Source organism: Bombina bombina, chromosome 4 (genome assembly GCF_027579735.1).
Source record: "Bombina bombina isolate aBomBom1 chromosome 4, aBomBom1.pri, whole genome shotgun sequence".
Lineage (NCBI taxonomy): Eukaryota > Metazoa > Chordata > Amphibia > Anura > Bombinatoridae > Bombina > Bombina bombina.
Genome location: NC_069502.1, coordinates 1,037,783,366 through 1,037,803,799, shown reverse-complemented (window position 1 = coordinate 1,037,803,799; position 20,434 = coordinate 1,037,783,366). Strand labels below are relative to the sequence as shown.

Genomic DNA, 20,434 nt, shown 5'->3' with positions numbered 1-20,434 from the left:
CCTTTCAAAGGGCAGACCTTATTCGGGCCCGGGTTGAAAGAGATTATCGCTGACATTACAGGAGGTAAAGGCCATGCCCTGCCTCAGGACAAAGCCAAAGCCAAGACTAGACAGTCTAATTTTCGTTCCTTTCGTAATTTCAAAGCAGGAGCAGCATCAACTTCCTCTGCACCAAAACAGGAAGGAGCTGTTGCTCGCTACAGACAAGGCTGGAAACCTAACCAGTCCTGGAACAAGGGCAAGCAGACTAGGAAACCTGCTGCTGCCCCTAAAACAGCATGAATTGAGGGCCCCCGATCCGGGATCGGATCTAGTGGGGGGCAGACTTTCTCTCTTCGCCCAGGCTTGGGCAAGAGATGTTCAGGATCCCTGGGCGCTAGAGATAATATCTCAGGGATACCTTCTGGACTTCAAATACTCTCCTCCAAGAGAGAGATTTCATCTGTCAAGATTGTCAACAATCCAGACAAAGAAAGAGGCGTTTCTACGCTGCGTACAAGAGCTCTTGTTAATGGGAGTAATCCATCCAGTTCCACGATCGGAACAGGGACAGGGGTTTTACTCAAATCTGTTTGTGGTTCCCAAAAAAGAGGGAACTTTCAGACCAATCCTGGACTTAAAGATCCTAAACAAATTCCTAAGAGTTCCATCGTTCAAGATGGAGACTATTCGGACAATTTTACCTATGATCCAAGAGGGTCAATACATGACCACTGTAGATTTAAAGGATGCTTACCTTCACATACCGATTCACAAAGATCATTATCGGTACCTAAGGTTTGCCTTCCTAGACAGGCATTACCAGTTTGTGGCTCTTCCATTCGGATTGGCTACAGCTCCAAGAATCTTCACAAAGGTTCTGGGTGCTCTTCTGGCGGTACTAAGACCGTGGGGAATCTCGGTAGCTCCATACCTAGACGACATTCTGATACAAGCTTCAAGCTTTCAAACTGCCAAGTCTCATACAGAGTTAGTGCTGGCATTTCTAAGGTCACATGGATGGAAGGTGAACGAAAAGAAAAGTTCACTCGTTCCACTCACAAGAGTTCCCTTCCTGGGGACTCTTATAGATTCTGTAGAAATGAAGATTTACCTGACAGAGGACAGGCTAACAAGACTTCAAAGTGCTTGCCGCACCCTTCATTCCATTCAACACCCGTCAGTGGCTCAATGCATGGAGGTAATCGGCTTAATGGTAGCGGCAATGGACATAGTACCCTTTGCACGCTTACACCTCAGACCACTGCAACTGTGCATGCTAAGTCAGTGGAATGGGGATTACTCAGACTTATCCCCTTCTCTGAATCTGGATCAAGAGACCAGAAATTCTCTTCTATGGTGGCTTTCTCGGCCACATCTGTCCAGGGGGATGCCATTCAGCAGACCAGACTGGACAATTGTAACAACAGACGCCAGCCTTCTAGGTTGGGGTGCCGTCTGGAATTCTCTGAAGGCTCAGGGACAATGGAGTCAGGAGGAGAGTCTCCTGCCAATAAACATTCTGGAATTGAGAGCAGTTCTCAATGCCCTCCTGGCTTGGCCCCAGTTGACAACTCGGGGGTTCATCAGGTTTCAGTCGGACAACATCACGACTGTAGCTTACATCAACCATCAGGGAGGGACAAGAAGCTCCCTAGCTATGATGGAAGTATCAAAGATAATTTGCTGGGCAGAGTCTCACTCTTGCCACCTGTCAGCAATCCACATCCCGGGAGTGGAGAACTGGGAGGCGGATTTCTTAAGTCGTCAGACTTTTCATCCGGGGGAGTGGGAACTTCATCCGGAGGTCTTTGCCCAAATACTTCGACGTTGGGGCAAACCAGAGATAGATCTCATGGCGTCTCGACAGAACGCCAAGCTTCCTCGTTACGGGTCCAGATCCAGGGATCCAGGAGCAGTCCTGATAGATGCTCTGACAGCACCTTGGGACTTCAGGATGGCTTACGTGTTTCCACCCTTCCCGTTGCTTCCTCGATTGATTGCCAGAATCAAACAAGAGAGAGCATCAGTGATTCTAATAGCACCTGCGTGGCCACGCAGGACTTGGTATGCAGACCTGGTGGACATGTCATCCTGTCCACCTTGGTCTCTACCTCTGAAACAGGACCTTCTGATACAGGGTCCCTTCAAACATCAAAATCTAACTTCTCTGAAGCTGACTGCTTGGAAATTGAACGCTTGATTTTATCAAGACGTGGATTTTCTGAGTCAGTTATTGATACCTTAATACAGGCTAGGAAACCTGTTACCAGAAAGATTTACCATAAGATATGGCGTAAATACCTATATTGGTGTGAATCCAAAGGTTACTCTTGGAGTAAGGTTAGGATTCCTAGGATATTGTCTTTTCTACAAGAAGGTTTAGAAAAGGGTTTATCTGCTAGTTCATTAAAGGGACAGATCTCAGCTCTGTCCATTCTGTTACACAAACGTCTGTCAGAAGTTCCTGACGTCCAGGCTTTTTGTCAGGCTTTGGCCAGAATTAAGCCTGTGTTTAAAACTGTTGCTCCACCATGGAGTTTAAACCTTGTTCTTAATGTTTTACAGGGCGTTCCGTTTGAACCCCTTCATTCCATTGATATAAAGTTGTTATCTTGGAAAGTTCTATTTTTAATGGCTATTTCCTCGGCTCGAAGAGTCTCTGAATTATCAGCCTTACATTGTGATTCTCCTTATTTGATTTTTCATTCGGATAAGGTAGTCCTGCGTACTAAACCTGGGTTCTTACCTAAGGTAGTTACTAACAGGAATATCAATCAAGAGATTGTTGTTCCTTCTTTATGCCCAAATCCTTCTTCAAAGAAGGAACGTCTACTGCACAACCTGGATGTAGTCCGTGCTCTAAAATTTTACTTACAGGCAACTAAGGAATTTCGACAAACGTCTTCTCTGTTTGTCATTTACTCTGGGCAGAGGAGAGGTCAAAAAGCTTCCGCTACCTCTCTTTCTTTTTGGCTTCGTAGCATAATTCGTTTAGCTTATGAGACTGCTGGACAGCAGCCTCCTGAAAGAATTACAGCTCATTCTACTAGAGCTGTGGCTTCCACTTGGGCCTTCAAGAATGAGGCCTCTGTTGAACAGATTTGCAAGGCTGCAACTTGGTCTTCGCTTCATACTTTTTCCAAATTTTACAAATTTGACACTTTTGCTTCATCGGAGGCTATTTTTGGGAGAAAGGTTCTTCAGGCAGTGGTTCCTTCTGTATAAAGAGCCTGCCTATCCCTCCCGTCATCCGTGTACTTTTGCTTTGGTATTGGTATCCCAGAAGTAATGATGACCCGTGGACTGATCACACTTAACAGAAGAAAACATAATTTATGCTTACCTGATAAATTCCTTTCTTCTGTAGTGTGATCAGTCCACGGCCCGCCCTGTTTTTAAGGCAGGTAAATATTTTTTAATTTATACTCCAGTCACCACTTCACCCTTGGCTTTTCCTTTCTCGTTGGTCCTTGGTCGAATGACTGGGAGTGACGTAGAGGGGAGGAGCTATATGAAGCTCTGCTGGGTGAATCCTCTTGCACTTCCTGTTGGGGAGGAGTAATATCCCAGAAGTAATGATGACCCGTGGACTGATCACACTACAGAAGAAAGGAATTTATCAGGTAAGCATAAATTATGTTTTTTTTATTTTTATCTAATGTATCTCCAATTATTCAATTCAATTGTTTACTTTTACTTGTTGCAGCTGCCACCTTTACTGAAAGGTGCAGTACTTCAGGATTGGCTATAGAAAGGCTTTATAAATAAGAAGCAGCAACCAAAATCAACTTCCTATTGGGGGTCGGAGAGAGCCCAGCCAATTTGAAATAGTTTTCTTGCAGTAACAAACTCTTTTTAGCTGTTTGCCTGAATACAAAAGCCTATGTAAAAAAATAAACAAAAAAAAACAAAAAAACTTTTTTCTGTTTATTGCAGGTGTTGAAGATTCTGTCTGCATACAGGGGAGACATCGCCATTATTGCTATGGATGGGAACACAGCCCTTCACCTAGCTGCATATGGAGGATTTGCAGATTGTTGCAAGTTTTTAGGACAAAGAGGTTAGTAGTGTTAGCTATTAGAGCTATTGTGTGTTAACATTGCTCAAACGCAATCAATAGGATTTCTATTTTTGCTCCAAAATCCAGTTTTTTTCTTTCGCGATTCAGATATAGCATGCAATTTTAAACAACTTTCTAATTAACTCCTATTATCAATTTTTCTTCGTTCTCTTGCTATCTTTATTTGAAAAAGAAAGTCCAGAACCTTGGACAGCACTTGTTTATTGATGGATGAATATATCCACCAATCAGCAAGAACAACCCAGGTTGTTCACCAAAATGGACAGGCATCTAAACTGACATTTTTGCTTTTCAAATAAAGATATCAAGAGAATGAAGAACATTTGCTAATAGGAGTACATTAGAAAGTTGTTTAAAATTGCATGCTCTATCTGAATCAAAAAAGAAAAAAATTGGGTTCAGTGTCCCTTTAAGCATAATCTAGGGCATGCTAACATCTGCATGTCAGACATGCGTGCGTTAAATCCCTCACATAATAGACTTCTATGGGGGTGCATTGTACTATTGATATTGGATATTGCTTGAACGCTAGTAGTGCACAAGTAGTGGAGTTCTTCATGAAGTTTTGTGCTACACTATTTTAATGAAAGTTAAATATAAAACACTACACACACACACATATATATATATATATATATATATATATATATATCCACACACAAATATATTTTAATTTCCTTTAATAAAGCAGGGAGAGTCCACAACTTCATTCCTTACAGTTGGGAAATACATCACTTACGGTTGGGAAACACACACCCTAGCCAAAGGCTTAAATATCCCTCCCACTTCCCCTATCACTCTAATCATTCTTTGCCTTTCGTCACTATAGGATGGATAGAAGATAAACTTGGAAAATAGTTCTCCTATTCCAAATACCAGGGTGAATTTCCTGGGGACAATAATAGACTCTATATCCATGAGAATATTTCTAACAGATCAGAGACGTTGCAATCTAACTTCCGCATGTCTTACCCTCCAGGCTTTCTTGAGACCCTCAGTGGCTCAGTGTATGGAGGTGATTGGACTCATGGTTTCCTGTATGGACATCATTCCCTTTGCCAGATTCCATCTCAGTCCCTTACAACTATGCATGCTGAGACAATGGAACAGCGACCATTTAGATCTGTCTCAACAAATTGTGTTGGACAACCTGTCGAGAGACTCGCTCTCTTGGTGGCCCTGTCCAGATTATCTGTCCTAAGGCACATGCTTCTTGAGACCGTCCTGGGATATTGTGACTACGGACACTAGCGTTTCCGGCTGGGGAGCTGTTTTGGGTGCCAAGAAGGCACAAGGGCTGTGGACTCAGGAGGAGTCCTCCCTTCCGATCAATTTATTGGAACTCCGGCAATCTTCAATGTTCTGAAGGCTTGGTCCCTTCTGGGTTCGTCCCAGTTTATCAGATTCCAATCAGAAAATATAACTTCAGTTGCCTACATCAACAATCAGAGGGGAACGAGAAGTTCCTTAGCGATGAGAGAAGTATCATTCCGGGTGTGGACAACTGGGAAGCGGACTTCCTCAGCAGGCAATCCTTTTACACAGGGTCCCTTCGTACATCAAAATCTAGATTCTCTGCTGCTGACTGTGTGGAGATTGAACGCTTAGTCTTAGCCAATAGAGGGTTTTCTGAGAGTGTTATCGACACTCTGATTCAAGCTGGTAAACCAGTTACTCGTCGTATCTATCATAAAGTGTGGATGACTTACTTGTACTGGTATGAAGTGCATGGAAGGTTGCCAGAATGTTATCTTTTCTCCAGGATGGTCTGGAAAAGGGTCTATCTGCTAGTTCCCTGAAGGGACAGATATCGTCCCTGTCTGTGTTACTGCACAGAAAATTGTCTTAGCTTCCTGATGTGCAGTCCTTTGTTAAGGCTCTGACTATGATCAGACCTGTGTTTAGATCTGGGGCTCCACTGGAGCCTCAAACTTGTTCTTCTTGTTTTACAGCAGGCTCCGTTTGAGCCTATGCATTCTGTTGACATTAAATTGTTATCTTGGAAGGTTCTTTTTTGTTGGCTATTACCTCTGCACGCAGAATTTCTGAGATTTCTGCTTTGCAATGTGACCCCCTTACCTTGTTTTCCATGCTGATAAGGTGGTTTTACGTACTAAATTAGGGTTCCTCCCTAAGGTGGTGTCTGATCATAACATTAATCAAGTGATTGTTGTTCCTTCTTTGTGTTCTAATCCTTTTTCAGTGAAGGAACGTTTGATTCATAATCTAGATGTGGTTCGGGCCTTGATGTTTTAACTTCAGGCTACTAAGGAGTTCAGACAATCTTCCTCTTTGTTTGTCATCTATACGGGGAAGCGTTAGGTGCAGAAGGCTACTACGACTTCTCTATCTTTCTGGTTGAGGAGTATTATCCACTTAGCTTACAAGACAGCGGGACAACAGCCTCCTGAGAGGATAACGGCTCATTCCACTTGAGCAGTGGCTTCCTCCTGGGCTTTTAAGAATGAAGCCTCTATGGATCAGATTTGTAAGGCAGCTAAGTGGTCCTCCTTACACACTTTTTCTAAATTTTACAAGTTTGATGTGTTTGCTTGGGCTGAAGCAGCTTTTGGGAGAAAAGTTTTGCAGGCTGTGGTGCCCTCAGACTAGGGTCTGCCTCTCTTTTGTTCCATCCCATTATCCCGTCAGTGTCCTCTGGAGCTTGGGTATAGTTTTCCCAACAGTAAAGAAAGAAGTTGTGGACTCTCCCTGCCTTATGGAAAGAAAACATTATTTATGCTTACCAGATAAATTCCTTTCCTTCCTGGCAGGGAGAGTCCACAACCCCGCCCCTAATTTATTGAGTTGGGCGGCTCCCTTTTTATATTATTTCTTCTGGAACCTTTATACCCTGATGTTTCTCCTATTTTTCCTTGTTCCCTCGGCAAAATGTCTGGGGTGGTAGGGGAAATGGGAGGGATATTTAAGCCTTTGGCTGGGGTGTCTTTGCCTCCTCCTGGTGGCTAGGTGATGTATTTCCCAACAGTAAGGAATGAAGTCGTGGACTCTCCCTGCCAGGAAGGAAAGGAATTTATCTGGTAAGCATAAATTATGTTTTTATATATATATATATATATATATATACAGATCATGCCAAAAAACTGTCTAAGGATAGTGATCATATGAAGCCATTTATTATCACAAAGTTGTTTGGCTTCTTTTTAAATCTTAATGATAACAGAAATCACCCAAATGGCCTTGATAAAAAGTTTACATACCCTTGAATGTTTGGCCTTGTTACAGACACACAAGGTGACACACACAGGTTAAAATGGCAATTAAAGTTTAATTTCCCACATCTGTGACTTTTTAAATTGCAATTAGTGTTTTTGTATAAACTATAAATCGTCAATGAGTTTGTTAGCTCTCACGTGAATAGGGTTGCCAGGTGTCCGGTATTAGACCGGACAGTCCGGTATTCTAGAATTCTGTCCGGTAAAGTTTATAGAAGAAACCCGGAGAACTTCAATGTCTGTTTCGTTTTTTTTTTGTTTTTTTTCCCATCACAGTGCGGTGCAGTACTTAATACTATCACACATCCTATGGGGGCGCTGATACCTCAATTGAGCTACAGAAACTCCTAGGAAATGGGAGCTGAAAGAAGTGCATTAAGGGAGTTGTAGTTTTATAGCAGTGTTGGCAGAGCACTTCACAGAGCTGTATCTCAGTAACACCTAGATTAAAAGTTTTCCGTTCCGGCTTTAACGCTGAAAAAATGGCCATTTCAGGGTAAAAAACAGAACACAGCCATTACGAGTCTTGTCAGTATAGGTATACCGAAAGCATTTTAGCCTGTAACACAACGTCAGTCCCGCACTCAAAAAAATGACGTTTTTGCGTGGGAATTCCATAGCGCTGCCATTACAAGTTGTGCGGTGAGGCTAAAAAGCTTGCGTTCCAGCCTATACCGACACAATCCGTTCCGCAATCTGGGACCAGTAGTTATGAGTTTTATGCAACAAATCTGTTACACAAAACTCATAACTAAACTGTTACAAAGTACACTAACACCCATAAACTACCTATTAACCCCTAAACCGAGGCTCTCCCGCATCGCAAACACTAAAGTAAACTTATTAACCCCTAATCTGCCACTCCCGACATCGCCGCTAATAATAACATTTATTAACCCCTATTCTGCCACTTCCCGATATCGGGGCCACTATAATAAAGTTATTAACCCCTATTCCCCCGCACCCCAACATCGCCCACACTATAATAAAGATATTAACCCCTATTCCGCCGCTCCCCGACATTGCCGCCACTATAATAAAGTTATTAACCCCTATTACCCCGCACCCCAACATCGCCCACACTATAATAAAGGTATTAACCCCTATCCCGACACTCCCCAACATCACTGCCACTAAATAAAGTTATTAACCCCTAAACCTCTGGCCTCCCACATCACTACCACTAAATAAACCTATCAACCCCTAAACCGACATCCCCCTACATCGCAAAAAACTAAATTAACTTATTAACCCCTAAACCTAACAACCCACTAACTTTAAATTAAAATTACAATATCCCTATTTTAAAATAAATAAAAATTTACCTGTGAAATTAAAAAAACCTAAGTTTAAACAATTAACCTAACATAACTATTATACTAAATTGAAAATAACTATCAATTAAATAAACTAAATTACACATAAAAAAAAAAAACTAACACTACTAAAAAAAATTAAATCTTCAGTTACAAAAAATAAAAAATACTAAATTACAAAAATAAAAAACACGACATTACGAAAAATAACAAACGAAATTATCTAAAATAAAAACAATTACACCTAATCTAATAGCCCTATAAAAATAAAAAAGCCCCCCAAAATAAAAAACCCTAGCCTACAATAAACTACCAATAGCCCTTAAAAGGGCATTTTGTAGGGCATTGCCCTAAAGAAATCAGCCCTTTTCCCTGAAAAAAAAATACAAAGACCCCCCCCCCAACAGTAAAACCCACCACCCAACCAAACCCCCAAAATAAAAAAACCTAACTCTAACAAAAACCTAAGCTACCCATTGCCCTGAAAAGGGCATTTGTATTGCTCTTAAAAGGGCATTCAGCTCTTTTTCATTGCCCTGAAAAGGGCATTTATCTCTTTTAAGAACTCCCAAACCCTAATCTAAAAAAAAGAAACACCCAAAAAAAGTAAAAAAAACCCCCTTACTCTAACCCCCGACGATCCACTTACAGTTTCTGAAGTCCGGACATCCAGGTGGCAAAGTCTTCATCCAGGCGGCGAAGTCTTCATCCATCCAGGTGGCGTCTTCTATCTTCATCCAGGCGGCATCTTCTATCTTCATCCCGGCGGCACGGAGTGGGTCCATCCTTCAAGACATCCGGCGCAGAGCATCCTCTTCATATGGTTGCCGACGTATACTGAATCTTTAATGCAAGGGAACGTTTTCAAAATGGAGTCCCTTGCATTCCTATTCGCTGATTTGATTTTTAAAATTCATATCAGCTTAATAGGATGAGAGCTACTGAAATCCTAATGGCTGTTCAAATCAGCCAATAGGATAAGAGCTACTGAAATTCTGTTGACTGATTTGAATAGCACTGAGCAGGCTAGATAATGATCCATGGGGAGGAAAAGAACTGTCAAAAGAACTTGCGTAATAAGGTAATGGAACTTTATAAAGATGGAAGAGGATGTAAAAAGATATCTAAAGCCTTGAAAACTGCCAGAAGAATTTTTCAGGATACAAACAAGAAAAACCCACAAGAAACCTCAGGAGAAATACAGGCTGCTCTGGAAAAAGACAGTGTGTTTTTTTTCAAGGAGCACAATACGAAGATACTTGAACAAAAATGAGCTGCATAGTTGAGTTGCCAGAAAGAAGCCTTTACTGCGCCAATGCCACAAAAAAGCCTGGTTACAATATGCCGACAACACTGTGACACACCTCACAGCTTCTGGCACACTGTAATTTGGAGCGACGAGACCAAATTATAGCTTTATGGTCACAACTATAAACGCTATGTTTAGAGAGGGGTCAACAAGGCCTATAGCGAAAAGAATACCATCCCCACTGTGAAGCATGGTGTTTTCGAGGTGTGTGAGCTCTAAAAGCACAGGGAATCTTGTGAAAATTGATGGCAAGATGAATGCAGCATGTTATCAGAAAATACTGGCAGACAATTTGCATTCTTCTGCACAAAAGCTGCGCATGGGGCGCTTTTAGAGTTTCCAGCACGACAATGACCCTAAGCACAATGCGAAGTTGACCCTCCAGTGGTTACAGCAGAAAAAGGTGAAGGTTCTGGAGTGGCCATCACAGTCTCCTGACCTTAATATCATCGAGCCACTCTGAGGAGATCTCAAACGTGCGATTTATGCAAGACAACTAAAGACTTTGCATGGCCTGGAAGCATTTTGCCAAGACGAATGGGCAGCTATACCACCTGCAAAAATTTGGAGCCTCATAGACAACTATTACAAAAGACTGCATGCTGTCATTAATGCTAAAGGGGGCAATACACAGTATTAAGAAGTAAGGGTATGCAGACTTTTGAACAGGGGTCATTTCATTTTTTTTTATTTGTTGTCATGTTTTGTTTTATGATTGTGCCATTCTGTTATGACCTACAGTTGAATATGAATCCCATAAAAAATAAAAGAAATGTGTTTTGCCTGCTCACTCATGTTTTCTTTAAAAATGGTACATATATTACCAATTCTCCAAGGGTTTGCAAACTTTTGAGCACAACTGTATTTATATATATATATATATATATATATATATATATATACACACACACACACACACCTTGGACCCACTTCCCAGTCCTACCCCTTGTCATATACCCCTTTAATACTCCCACAAAACCTTTGTTTTTTTAATTAATAAACTTTTGTTTCATAAGTTTAATATAACTTAAAACCTTTCATTTTCATACGCCTAGATTTAGAGTTTGGCATTAGCCGTTAAAATCAGCGTTAGGGGCTCCTAACGCTGGTTTTGGGCTACCGCTGGTATTTAGAGTCAGTCAGGAAAGGGTCTAACGCTCACTTTCCAGCCACGACTTTTCCATACCGCAGATCCCCCTACGCCATTTGCGTATCCTATCTTTTCAATGGGATCTTTCTAACGCCGGTATTTAGAGTCTTGGCTGAAGTGAGCGTTAGAAATCTAACGACAAGACTCCAGCCGCAGCAAAATGCCAGGAGTTAAGAGCTTTCTGGGCTAACGCCGGTTCATAAAACTCTTAACTACTGTGCTCTAAAGTACACTAACACCCATAAACTACCTATGTACCCCTACACCGAGGCCCCCCCACATCGCCGCCACTCTATTTAATTTTTTTAACCCCTAATCTGCCGACCGCACACCGCCGCAACCTACGTTATCCCTATGTACCCCTAATCTGCTGCCCCTAACACTGCCGACCCCTATATTATATTTATTAACCCCTAATCTGCCGCCCCCAACGTCGCTGCCACCTACCTACAATTATTAACCCCTAATCTGCCGACCGGACCTCACCGCTTCTATAATAAAGTTATTAACCCCTAATCCGCCTCACTCCCGCCTCAATAACCCTATAATAAATAGTATTAACCCCTAATCTGCCCTCCCTAACATCGCCGACACCTAACTTCAAGTATTAACCCCTAATCTGCCGACCGGACCTCACCGCTACTCTATTAAATGTATTAACCCCTAAAGCTGTCTAACTCTAACACTAACACCCCCTAAGTTAAATATAATTTTTATCTAACAAAATAAAATAACTCTTATTAAATAAATTATTCCTATTTAAATCGAAATACTTGCCTGTAAAATAAACCCTAATAATATTGTTATTTTATTAGGGGGCTTAGAGTAGGTGTAATTAGCTTAAAATTGTTGTAATATTTTTCTAATGTTTGTAAATTATTTTTTTATTTTTTGTAACTTAGTTCTTTTTTATTTTTTGTACTTTAGTTAGTTTATTTAATTGTATTTATTTGTAGGTATTTTATGTAATTAATTTATTGATAGTGTAGTGTTAAGTTTAATTGTAGATAATTGTAGGTATTTTATTTAATTAATTTATTGATAGTGTAGTGTTAGGTTTAATTGTAACTTAGGTTAGGATTTATTTTACAGGTAATTTTGTAATTACCGTATTTTAACTAGGTAGCTATTAAATAGTTATTAACTATTTAATAGCTATTGTACCTGGTTAAAATAAATACAAAGTTGCCTGTAAAATAAATATTAATCCTAAAATAGCTACAATATAATTATAATTTATATTGTAGCTATATTAGGGTTTATTTTACAGGTAAGTATTTAGATTTAAATAGGAATAATTTATTTAATAAGAGTTATTTTATTTTGTTAGATAAAAATTATATTTAACTTAGGGGGGTGTTAGTGTTAGAGTTAGACTTAGCTTTAGGGGTTAATCCATTTATTAGAGTAGCGGTGAGCTCCGGTCAGCATATTAGGGGTTAATACTTGAAGTTAGGTGTCGGTGATGTTAGGGAGGGCAGATTAGGGGTTAATACTATTTATTATAGGGTTATTGAGGCAGGAGTGAGGCGGATTAGGGGTTGATAACTTTATTATAGTAGCGGTGAGGTCCGGTCGGCAGATTAGGAGTTAATAAGTGTAGGTAGGTGGCGGCGACGTTGGGGGCGGCAGATTAGGGGTTAATAAATATAATATAGGGGTCGGCGGTGTTAGTGGTGACAGATTAGGGGTACATAGCGATAACGTAGGTGGCGGTGGTGTACGGAGCGGCAGATTAGGGGTTAAAAAAAATATGCAGGGGTCAGCGATAGCGGGGGCGGCAGATTAGGGGTTAATAAGTGTAAGGCTAGGGGTGTTTAGACTCGGGGTACATGTTAGGGTGTTAGGTGCAGACGTAGGAAGTGTTTCCCCATAGGAAACAATGGGGCTGCATTAGGAGCTGAACGCTGCTTTTTTGCAGGTGTTAGGGTTTTTTTCAGCTCAAACGGCCCCATTGTTTCCTATGGGGGAATCGTGCACGAGCACGTTTTTGAAGCTGGCCGCGTCCATAAGCACCGCTGGTATTTAGAGTTGCAGTGGCGGTAAATTATGCTACACGCTCCTATTTTGGAGCCTAACGCAGCCCTTCTGTGAACTCTAAATACCAGTGGTATTTAAAAGGTGCGGGAGAAAAAAAAACATGCATAGCTAACGCACCCCTTTGGCTGCAGAACTCTAAATCTAGCCGATAGATTTTACAAATGTTTTGTTATGCAAACTAGCAACTGATAATGACTTCAGTTTTTAAAAAGGACTACATTTTACAGTTCTATTTTAGATTGCGTTCAAGCACAACACTTAGCTCACCACCTGTAATACGAGCGAATTGAAAGTTGCTTAAAATTACATGCTGTATCTGAATCATGAAAGAAAAAAAATGGTTTCAGTAACCCTTTAAGTCTGCAACTGACACTGCTAGCTACAGTCATAGGGGCCAATTTATCAAGTGCCGGGTGGACATGATTCGATGTCGGCATACGCTGTCGGCATCTAACATTGCACAAGCATTTCTTGTGAAATGTCTGTGCAATGCCGCCCCCTGCACGTTCGCTAGCAGAGGGTGTCAATCATTTCAACCGTATCTTAAGACCGCTGCTTCTAAACTTAGGTTTCAGGCGGACCTGAAACCTCGGGCGTAGAAAGCAGCATCCGCTGCTTAATAAATCTTCCCCATATTGTTAGTATAAAGTGCATTGTTTTTAGTGCTTTTGCATTTCTGTTAAAACCAGTTATGGAATTATATGCGGCAGAGTTAGCTTTTTTTCCGTTCTGAGAATCAGAAAAGCAATAACTTTTAGATCTGAATTACATGAAAAAAACTAATAAAGTAAATAATGAAAGTATATTGCAGTTTTTTCATGAGGTGTTTACTGTCCCTTTAAGCGGCTTTTGTGAAAAATGTACTAGCAAATTTCCCATCAAAATGTTGTTGGTACAAATAGAAGCAAAAGTAGCAAAAAAGGGTAGCGGAGCACCAATCCAATGTAGTAAAATAAAAATAATCTTTATTGGAAATCAAGATAAAACAGAAAAACGACAGGGTGCCATTATCCAAAAGGAGTCAGCTCCTAGCAGCTGTAGGAGCTGACTCCTTTTGGATAATGCCACCCTGTCGTTTTTCTGTTTTATCTTGATTTCCAATAAAGATTATTTTTATTTTACTACATTGGATTGGTGCTCCGCTACCCTTTTTTGCTACTTTTGTTCTAATTGACCCTCCAGCGTGGTAGCACCTCCAGAGGAGAATAATCCTCACTTTCCCTGTCTAACTGCCTGCACCGGCATTCACCCGCAGCTACAATCAAGTTTCATCACTTCTTGTCCAGAGAGGACGTGTACAAGGACCGCGCCCCCCTCACTCTCGAGTACGTCTGAGGAGGGTTTGTTTGGGCACTGCAGCCTTTTGCCAGGACCGGAGTAGCAGACACTGGGGCTTGTACCTTTTATCTACCCGGAGAACAAGAGGGCAGGCTTTAAGTTCCCACACCCCAGGACCGGACGACTACGGCAGTGAGTGAGGGGAGACAGCATACTCCACTTGGTTGAGACCAACACTGAGGAGTGGGTGAGTCCGGTAGCAAAAATAAGTTGTTGCTTATGTTGAACTTTCTACTAATAACCGTCCATGCACACTGTGGGTAACACTAGAGAGAATACCTTTTGCATTCACAAATAGAAGCAACTCCATTAAATTCTCAGCCATAGGTCTAATAGCCATTCTTTCTTTTGTATTATTCAAAATATGTACTTTAAATGTTAAAAATAATGACTTAATGAAAACAAACTTTTGCTTCTGTATTACAGGCTGCAATCCTACATGGAAAAACTTAAAAACACTAACAGCCAAAGCTGTTGCCAAAGAAGGTGGCTTCAAAGCAGCTATGAAGGAAATAGGCAAAGCAACACGGCTTTTTAATAAATATTCCAAGCAAGGAGCCAAAAATCCCAATGCTCCCTGGGCAATAACCCTACACGACTGGTCGTACGAAAAACAAGCAGAGCTTCGAGAATCATTTAAGATGTTTGACAAAGAAGATGGAACGATTTCAAAAGAAGATTTTACAGCAGTCCTCCAAGAAAAAGGTGCCCCGGTTACTGCGGAGCAGTTGCAAAATGTTATACAACTTCATGAGAAGGGAAGGTCAGGACTTATAAATATAGAAGAATTTCTAAAAGGTTCCAAATACTTACAAAAAACATTTTTATTATCTTCATATCTGCCCAAAAAGAAAAAGGGCAAAAAAGGGAAAAAGGGGAAAAAAAGCAAGCTTTCCTTACCCATGCCAATATGTACCATGCCAAGCGATTTAATATTCCGTCGTGAAGATGGTGGTCCTCCTAATTTTATGATTGAATCTTTTCATAATATAACAGATGCCAATCGATTTGACCGAGATTATCCTCCTCAAAATCCTATAACGGATGACACGGCATGGTACATGGATGAACTAGAGAAAGTTTTTACTCATATAGGTTCTGCCATCAAAGCTGGAGATATGGAATCCCTAAAACAAGCATTGGAAACCGGTGTGCCAGTAGACGTGAAAGATATTTTTTATAAAACACCCCTTATGTCTGCCTGCGCTTATGGGAACGTAGAGGTTGTCAAATTTCTTGTAGAAAAAGGGTATGTTAAACATTCTGATTTTAATTTCTTAAAAATGGCATTGTAAGGATGAAATTGACAATGAAGAAGCATTTATCTAAAAATTAAAAGTTGTGAAGTAAATCTGAATTTCTCTTGTTAAGTGTGTTCAGTCCACGGATCATCCATTACTTATGGGATATATTCTCCTTCCCAACAGGAAGTTGCAAGAGGATCACCCAAGCAGAGCTGCTATATAGCTCCTCCCCTCACATGTCATATCCAGTCATTCTCTTGCAAGCCTCAACAAAGAAGGAGGTCGCGAGAGGAGCTGGAGTTTTTACTTATCTACTCTTCAATCAAAAGTTTGTTATTTTAAATGGCACCGGAGTGTGCTGTTTTTCTATCTCAGGCAGTATTTGGAAGAAGAAACTGCCTGCGTTTTTTTTCTATGATCTTAGCAGGCGTAACTAAGATCCACTGGCTGTTCTCGACATTCTGAGGAGTGGGGTAACTTCAGAAACTGGGAATAGCATGCGGTGTCCTCCGCAAATGAGGTATGTGCAGTACTTTATTTTCTGGGAATGGAATTGACTAAGAAAATACTGCTGTTACCGTATGATGTAAGTACAGCCTTAAATGCAGTAGTGGCAACTGGTATCAGGCTGATAAATGTATGCGCAGTCGAGTTATTTTCTAGGGACTAGAATTTGACTGAGAAAATACTGTTAAAACTAAAATAATACTTAAGCCTTATCTGCAGTGGTAGCGACTGGTAGCAGGCTTAGTGATAACTTTGCATGACATTGGAAAATGTTGTTTTTTAATAAAACGTTTACTGGCATGTTATTCGTTTTTGTGAAGTACTTTGGTGATAAATCTCTTTGGGCATGATTTTTTTCCACATGGCTAACATATTTTTCTGCATGGAAACCGTTATATTAGGGCTCCCACTGTTGTGATAGGAGTGGGAGGGACCTTGTTTTAGCGCCTTGTTGCGCAGTTAAAATTCTAGCACAGTCTTCCTGCTTCTTCCTCCTTGATCCAGGACGTCTCTAGAGAGCTCAGGGGTCTGCAAAATTCATTTGTGAGGGAGGTAATCAGTCACAGCAGATCTGTCACAGTGTGCTTGACTGTGATTAAAAGCGTTAAATCTTAATTGATATCCGTTTTATCCGTTTTGGGTATTGAGGGGTTAATCATCCTTTTGCTAATGGGTGCAATCCTCTGCTAATAATACACTTCTTGTTAAGAATTGTTTAATTATATCTGTATTTTTGAAGCGCTGCAGCGTTTTTTATATTGCTTGTAAACTTATTGAAAGTGATTTCCAAGCTTGCTAGTTTCATTACTAAGTCTGTTTAAACATGTCTGATTCAGAGGAAACTGTTTGTTCATCATGTTCAAAAGCCAATGTGGAGCCCAATAGAACGATGTGTACCAATTGTATTGATATTGCTTTGAATAAAAGTCAATTTGTACCGATAAAGAAACTATCACCATACAACGAGGGGGAAGTTATGCCGCCTAACTCTCCTCACGTGTCAGTACCTGCGTCTCCCGCTCGGGAGATGCGTAGGATTGAGACGCCAAGTACATCTAGGCCCTTACAAATCACTTTACATGATATGGCTAATGTTATGAAAGAAGTATTATATAATATGCCCGAATTAAGGGGCAAACGCGATAGCTCTGGGTTAAGGACAGAGCGCGCTGATGACACGAGAGCCATGTCTGATACTGCGTCACAATTTGCAGAACATGAGGACGGTGAGCTTCATTCTGTCGGTGACGGTTCTGATCTGGGGAGACCGGATTCAGAAATTTCAAATTTTAAATTTAAGCTTGAGAACCTCCGTGTGTTACTAGGGGAGGTAGTAGCGGCTCTGAATGATTGCGACACGGTGGCAATTCCAGAGAAATTGTGTAGGTTGGATAGATACTATGCGGTACCGGTGTGTACTGACGTCTTTCCTATACCAAAAAGACTTACAGAAATTATTAGTAAGGAGTGGGATAGACCCGGTGTGCCTTTTTCCCCTCCCCCGATATTTAGAAAAATGTTCCCTATAGACGCCACCACACGAGACTTATGGCAGACGGTCCCTAAGGTGGAGGGAGCAGTTTCTACGTTAGCCAAGCGTACCACTATCCCGGTGGAGGATAGCTGTGCTTTCTCAGATCCAATGGATAAAAAATTAGAGGGTTATCTTAAGAAAATGTTTGTTCAACAGGGTTTTATATTGCAGCCTCTTGCATGCATTGCGCCTGTCACGGCTGCAGCGGCATTCTGGTTTGAGTCTCTGGAAGAGGCGATTCGCACCGAGCCATTGGATGAGGCTTTGAGCAAAGTTAGAACCCTTAAGCAAGCTAATGCGTTTGTTTCAGATGCCGTAGTACATCTAACCAAACTTACGGCTAAAAATTCCGGATTCGCCATACAGGCGCGCAGAGCGCTCTGGCTTAAATCCTGGTCAGCGGATGTAACTTCCAAGTCTAAGCTACTTAACATTCCTTTCAAAGGGCAGACCTTATTCGGGCCCGGCTTGAAGGAAATTATTGCTGACATTACGGGAGGTAAGGGCCACGCCCTTCCTCAGGACAGGGCCAAACCAAAGGCCAAACAGTCTAATTTTCTTGCCTTTCGTAACTTCAAGGCAGGAGCAGCATCGACTTCCTCCGCTCCAAAACAGGAAGGAACTTCTGCTCGTTACAGACAGGGTTGGAAAGGCAACCAGTCATGGAACAAGGGCAAGCAGGCCAGAAAGCCTACTCCCGCCCCTAAGACAGCATGAAGACAGGGCCCCCTATCCGGAGACGGATTTAGTGGGGGGCAGACTTTCTCTCTTCGCCCAGGCTTGGGCAAGAGATGTGCAGGATCCCTGGACGTTAAAGATTATATCTCAGGGATACCTTCTGGATTTCAAAACCTCTCCTCCACAAGGGAGGTTCCATCTTTCGAGGTTGTCAACAAACCTAGTAAAGAGAGAGGCATTTCTACAATGTGTACAAGACCTCTTAATCATGGGAGTGATCCACTCAGTTCCGCGATCGGAACAGGGACAAGGATTTTACTCAAATCTATTTGTGGTTCCCAAAAAAGAGGGAACCTTCAGACCAATCTTGGACTTAAAGATCTTAAACAAATTCCTAAGGGTACCATCGTTCAAGATGGAAACCATTCGAACCATCCTACCCATGATCCAAGAGGGTCAATATATGACCACAGTGGACTTAAAGGATGCTTACCTTCATATACCGATTCACAAAGATCATTATCGGTACCTAAGGTTTGCCTTTCTAGACAGGCATTACCAGTTTGTGGCTCTTCCCTTCGGGTTAGCCACGGCCCCGAGAATTTTTACGAAGGTTCTGGGCTCACTTCTGGCGGTACTAAGACCACGAGGCATAGCGGTGGCTCCGTACCTAGACGACATTCTGATACAAGCGTCAAGTTTTCAGAATGCAAAGTCTCATACAGAGATAGTTCTAGCATTTCTGAGGTCGCATGGGTGGAAAGTGAACGTGGAAAAGAGTTCTCTGTTACCACTCACAAGGGTTCCTTTTCTAGGGACTCTTATAGATTCTGTAGAGATGAAGATTTACCTGACGGAGTCCAGGTTATCAAAGATTCTCAATGCTTGCCGTGTCCTTCATTCCGTTCCAAGCCCATCAGTAGCTCAGTGCATGGAGGTAATCGGCTTAATGGTCGCGGCAATGGACATAGTGCCATTTGCGCGCCTGCATCTCAGACCGCTGCAACTATGCATGCTCAGTCAATGGAACAGGGATTACTCAGATCTGTCCCCTTTGCTAAATCTGGACCAGGAGACCAGAGATTCTCTTCTCTGGTGGTTGTCACCGGTTCATCTGTCCAAAGGAATGACCTTTCGCAGACCAGTTTGGACGATTGTAACAACGGATGCCAGCCTTCTAGGCTGGGGAGCAGTCTGGAATTCCCTGAAGGCTCAGGGATCGTGGACTCAGGAGGAGAAACTCCTTCCAATAAACATTCTAGAATTAAGAGCAATATTCAATGCTCTTCTAGCTTGGCCTCAGTTAGCAAAACTGAGGTTCATCAGATTTCAGTCGGACAATATCACGACTGTGGCTTACATCAATCATCAAGGGGGAACCAGGAGTTCCCTAGCGATGTTGGAAGTCTCGAAGATAATTCGCTGGGCAGAGTCTCACTCTTGCCACCTGTCAGCGATTTACATCCCGGGCGTAGAGAACTGGGAGGCGGATTTCCTAAGTCGCCAGACTTTTCATCCGGGAGAGTGGGAACTTCACCCGGAGGTATTTGCTCAACTGATTCGTTGTTGGGGCAAACCGGATCTGGATCTCATGGCATCTCGCCAGAACGCGAAGCTTCCTTGTTACGGATCCAGGTCCAGGGACCCGGGAGCGGTGCTGGTAGATGCATTAGCAGCCCCTTGGGTTTTCAACATAGCTTATGTGTTTCCACCATTTCCGTTGCTACCTCGACTGATTGCCAGGATCAAACAGGAGAGGGCATCTGTAATTCTGATAGCGCCTGCGTGGCCACGCAGGACCTGGTATGCAGACCTAGTGAACATGTCGTCCTGTCCACCATGGTCTCTTCCTCTGAGGCAGGACCTTCTAATTCAGGGTCCTTTCAACCATCCAAACCTAATTTCTCTGAGGCTGACTGCCTGGAAATTGAACGCTTGATTCTATCAAAGCGTGGGTTTTCGGATTCGGTTATTGATACATTAATACAGGCTCGGAAACCTGTGACCAGAAAAATTTACCAT

At 41.9% G+C, this 20,434-nt stretch overlaps 1 protein-coding gene across 1 annotated transcript in view; it reads left to right on the top strand.

The window, feature by feature from the left end:
• ANKEF1 (ankyrin repeat and EF-hand domain containing 1) overlaps positions 1-20,434 on the top strand; it is a 72,675-nt gene that overhangs the window by 32,020 nt on the left and 20,221 nt on the right. The window contains exons 5-6 of the mRNA XM_053709331.1: positions 3,919-4,042; positions 14,876-15,698. Coding sequence (XP_053565306.1) covers positions 3,919-4,042; positions 14,876-15,698 — 947 coding nt within the window. The remainder of the gene's footprint in view (positions 1-3,918; positions 4,043-14,875; positions 15,699-20,434) is intronic.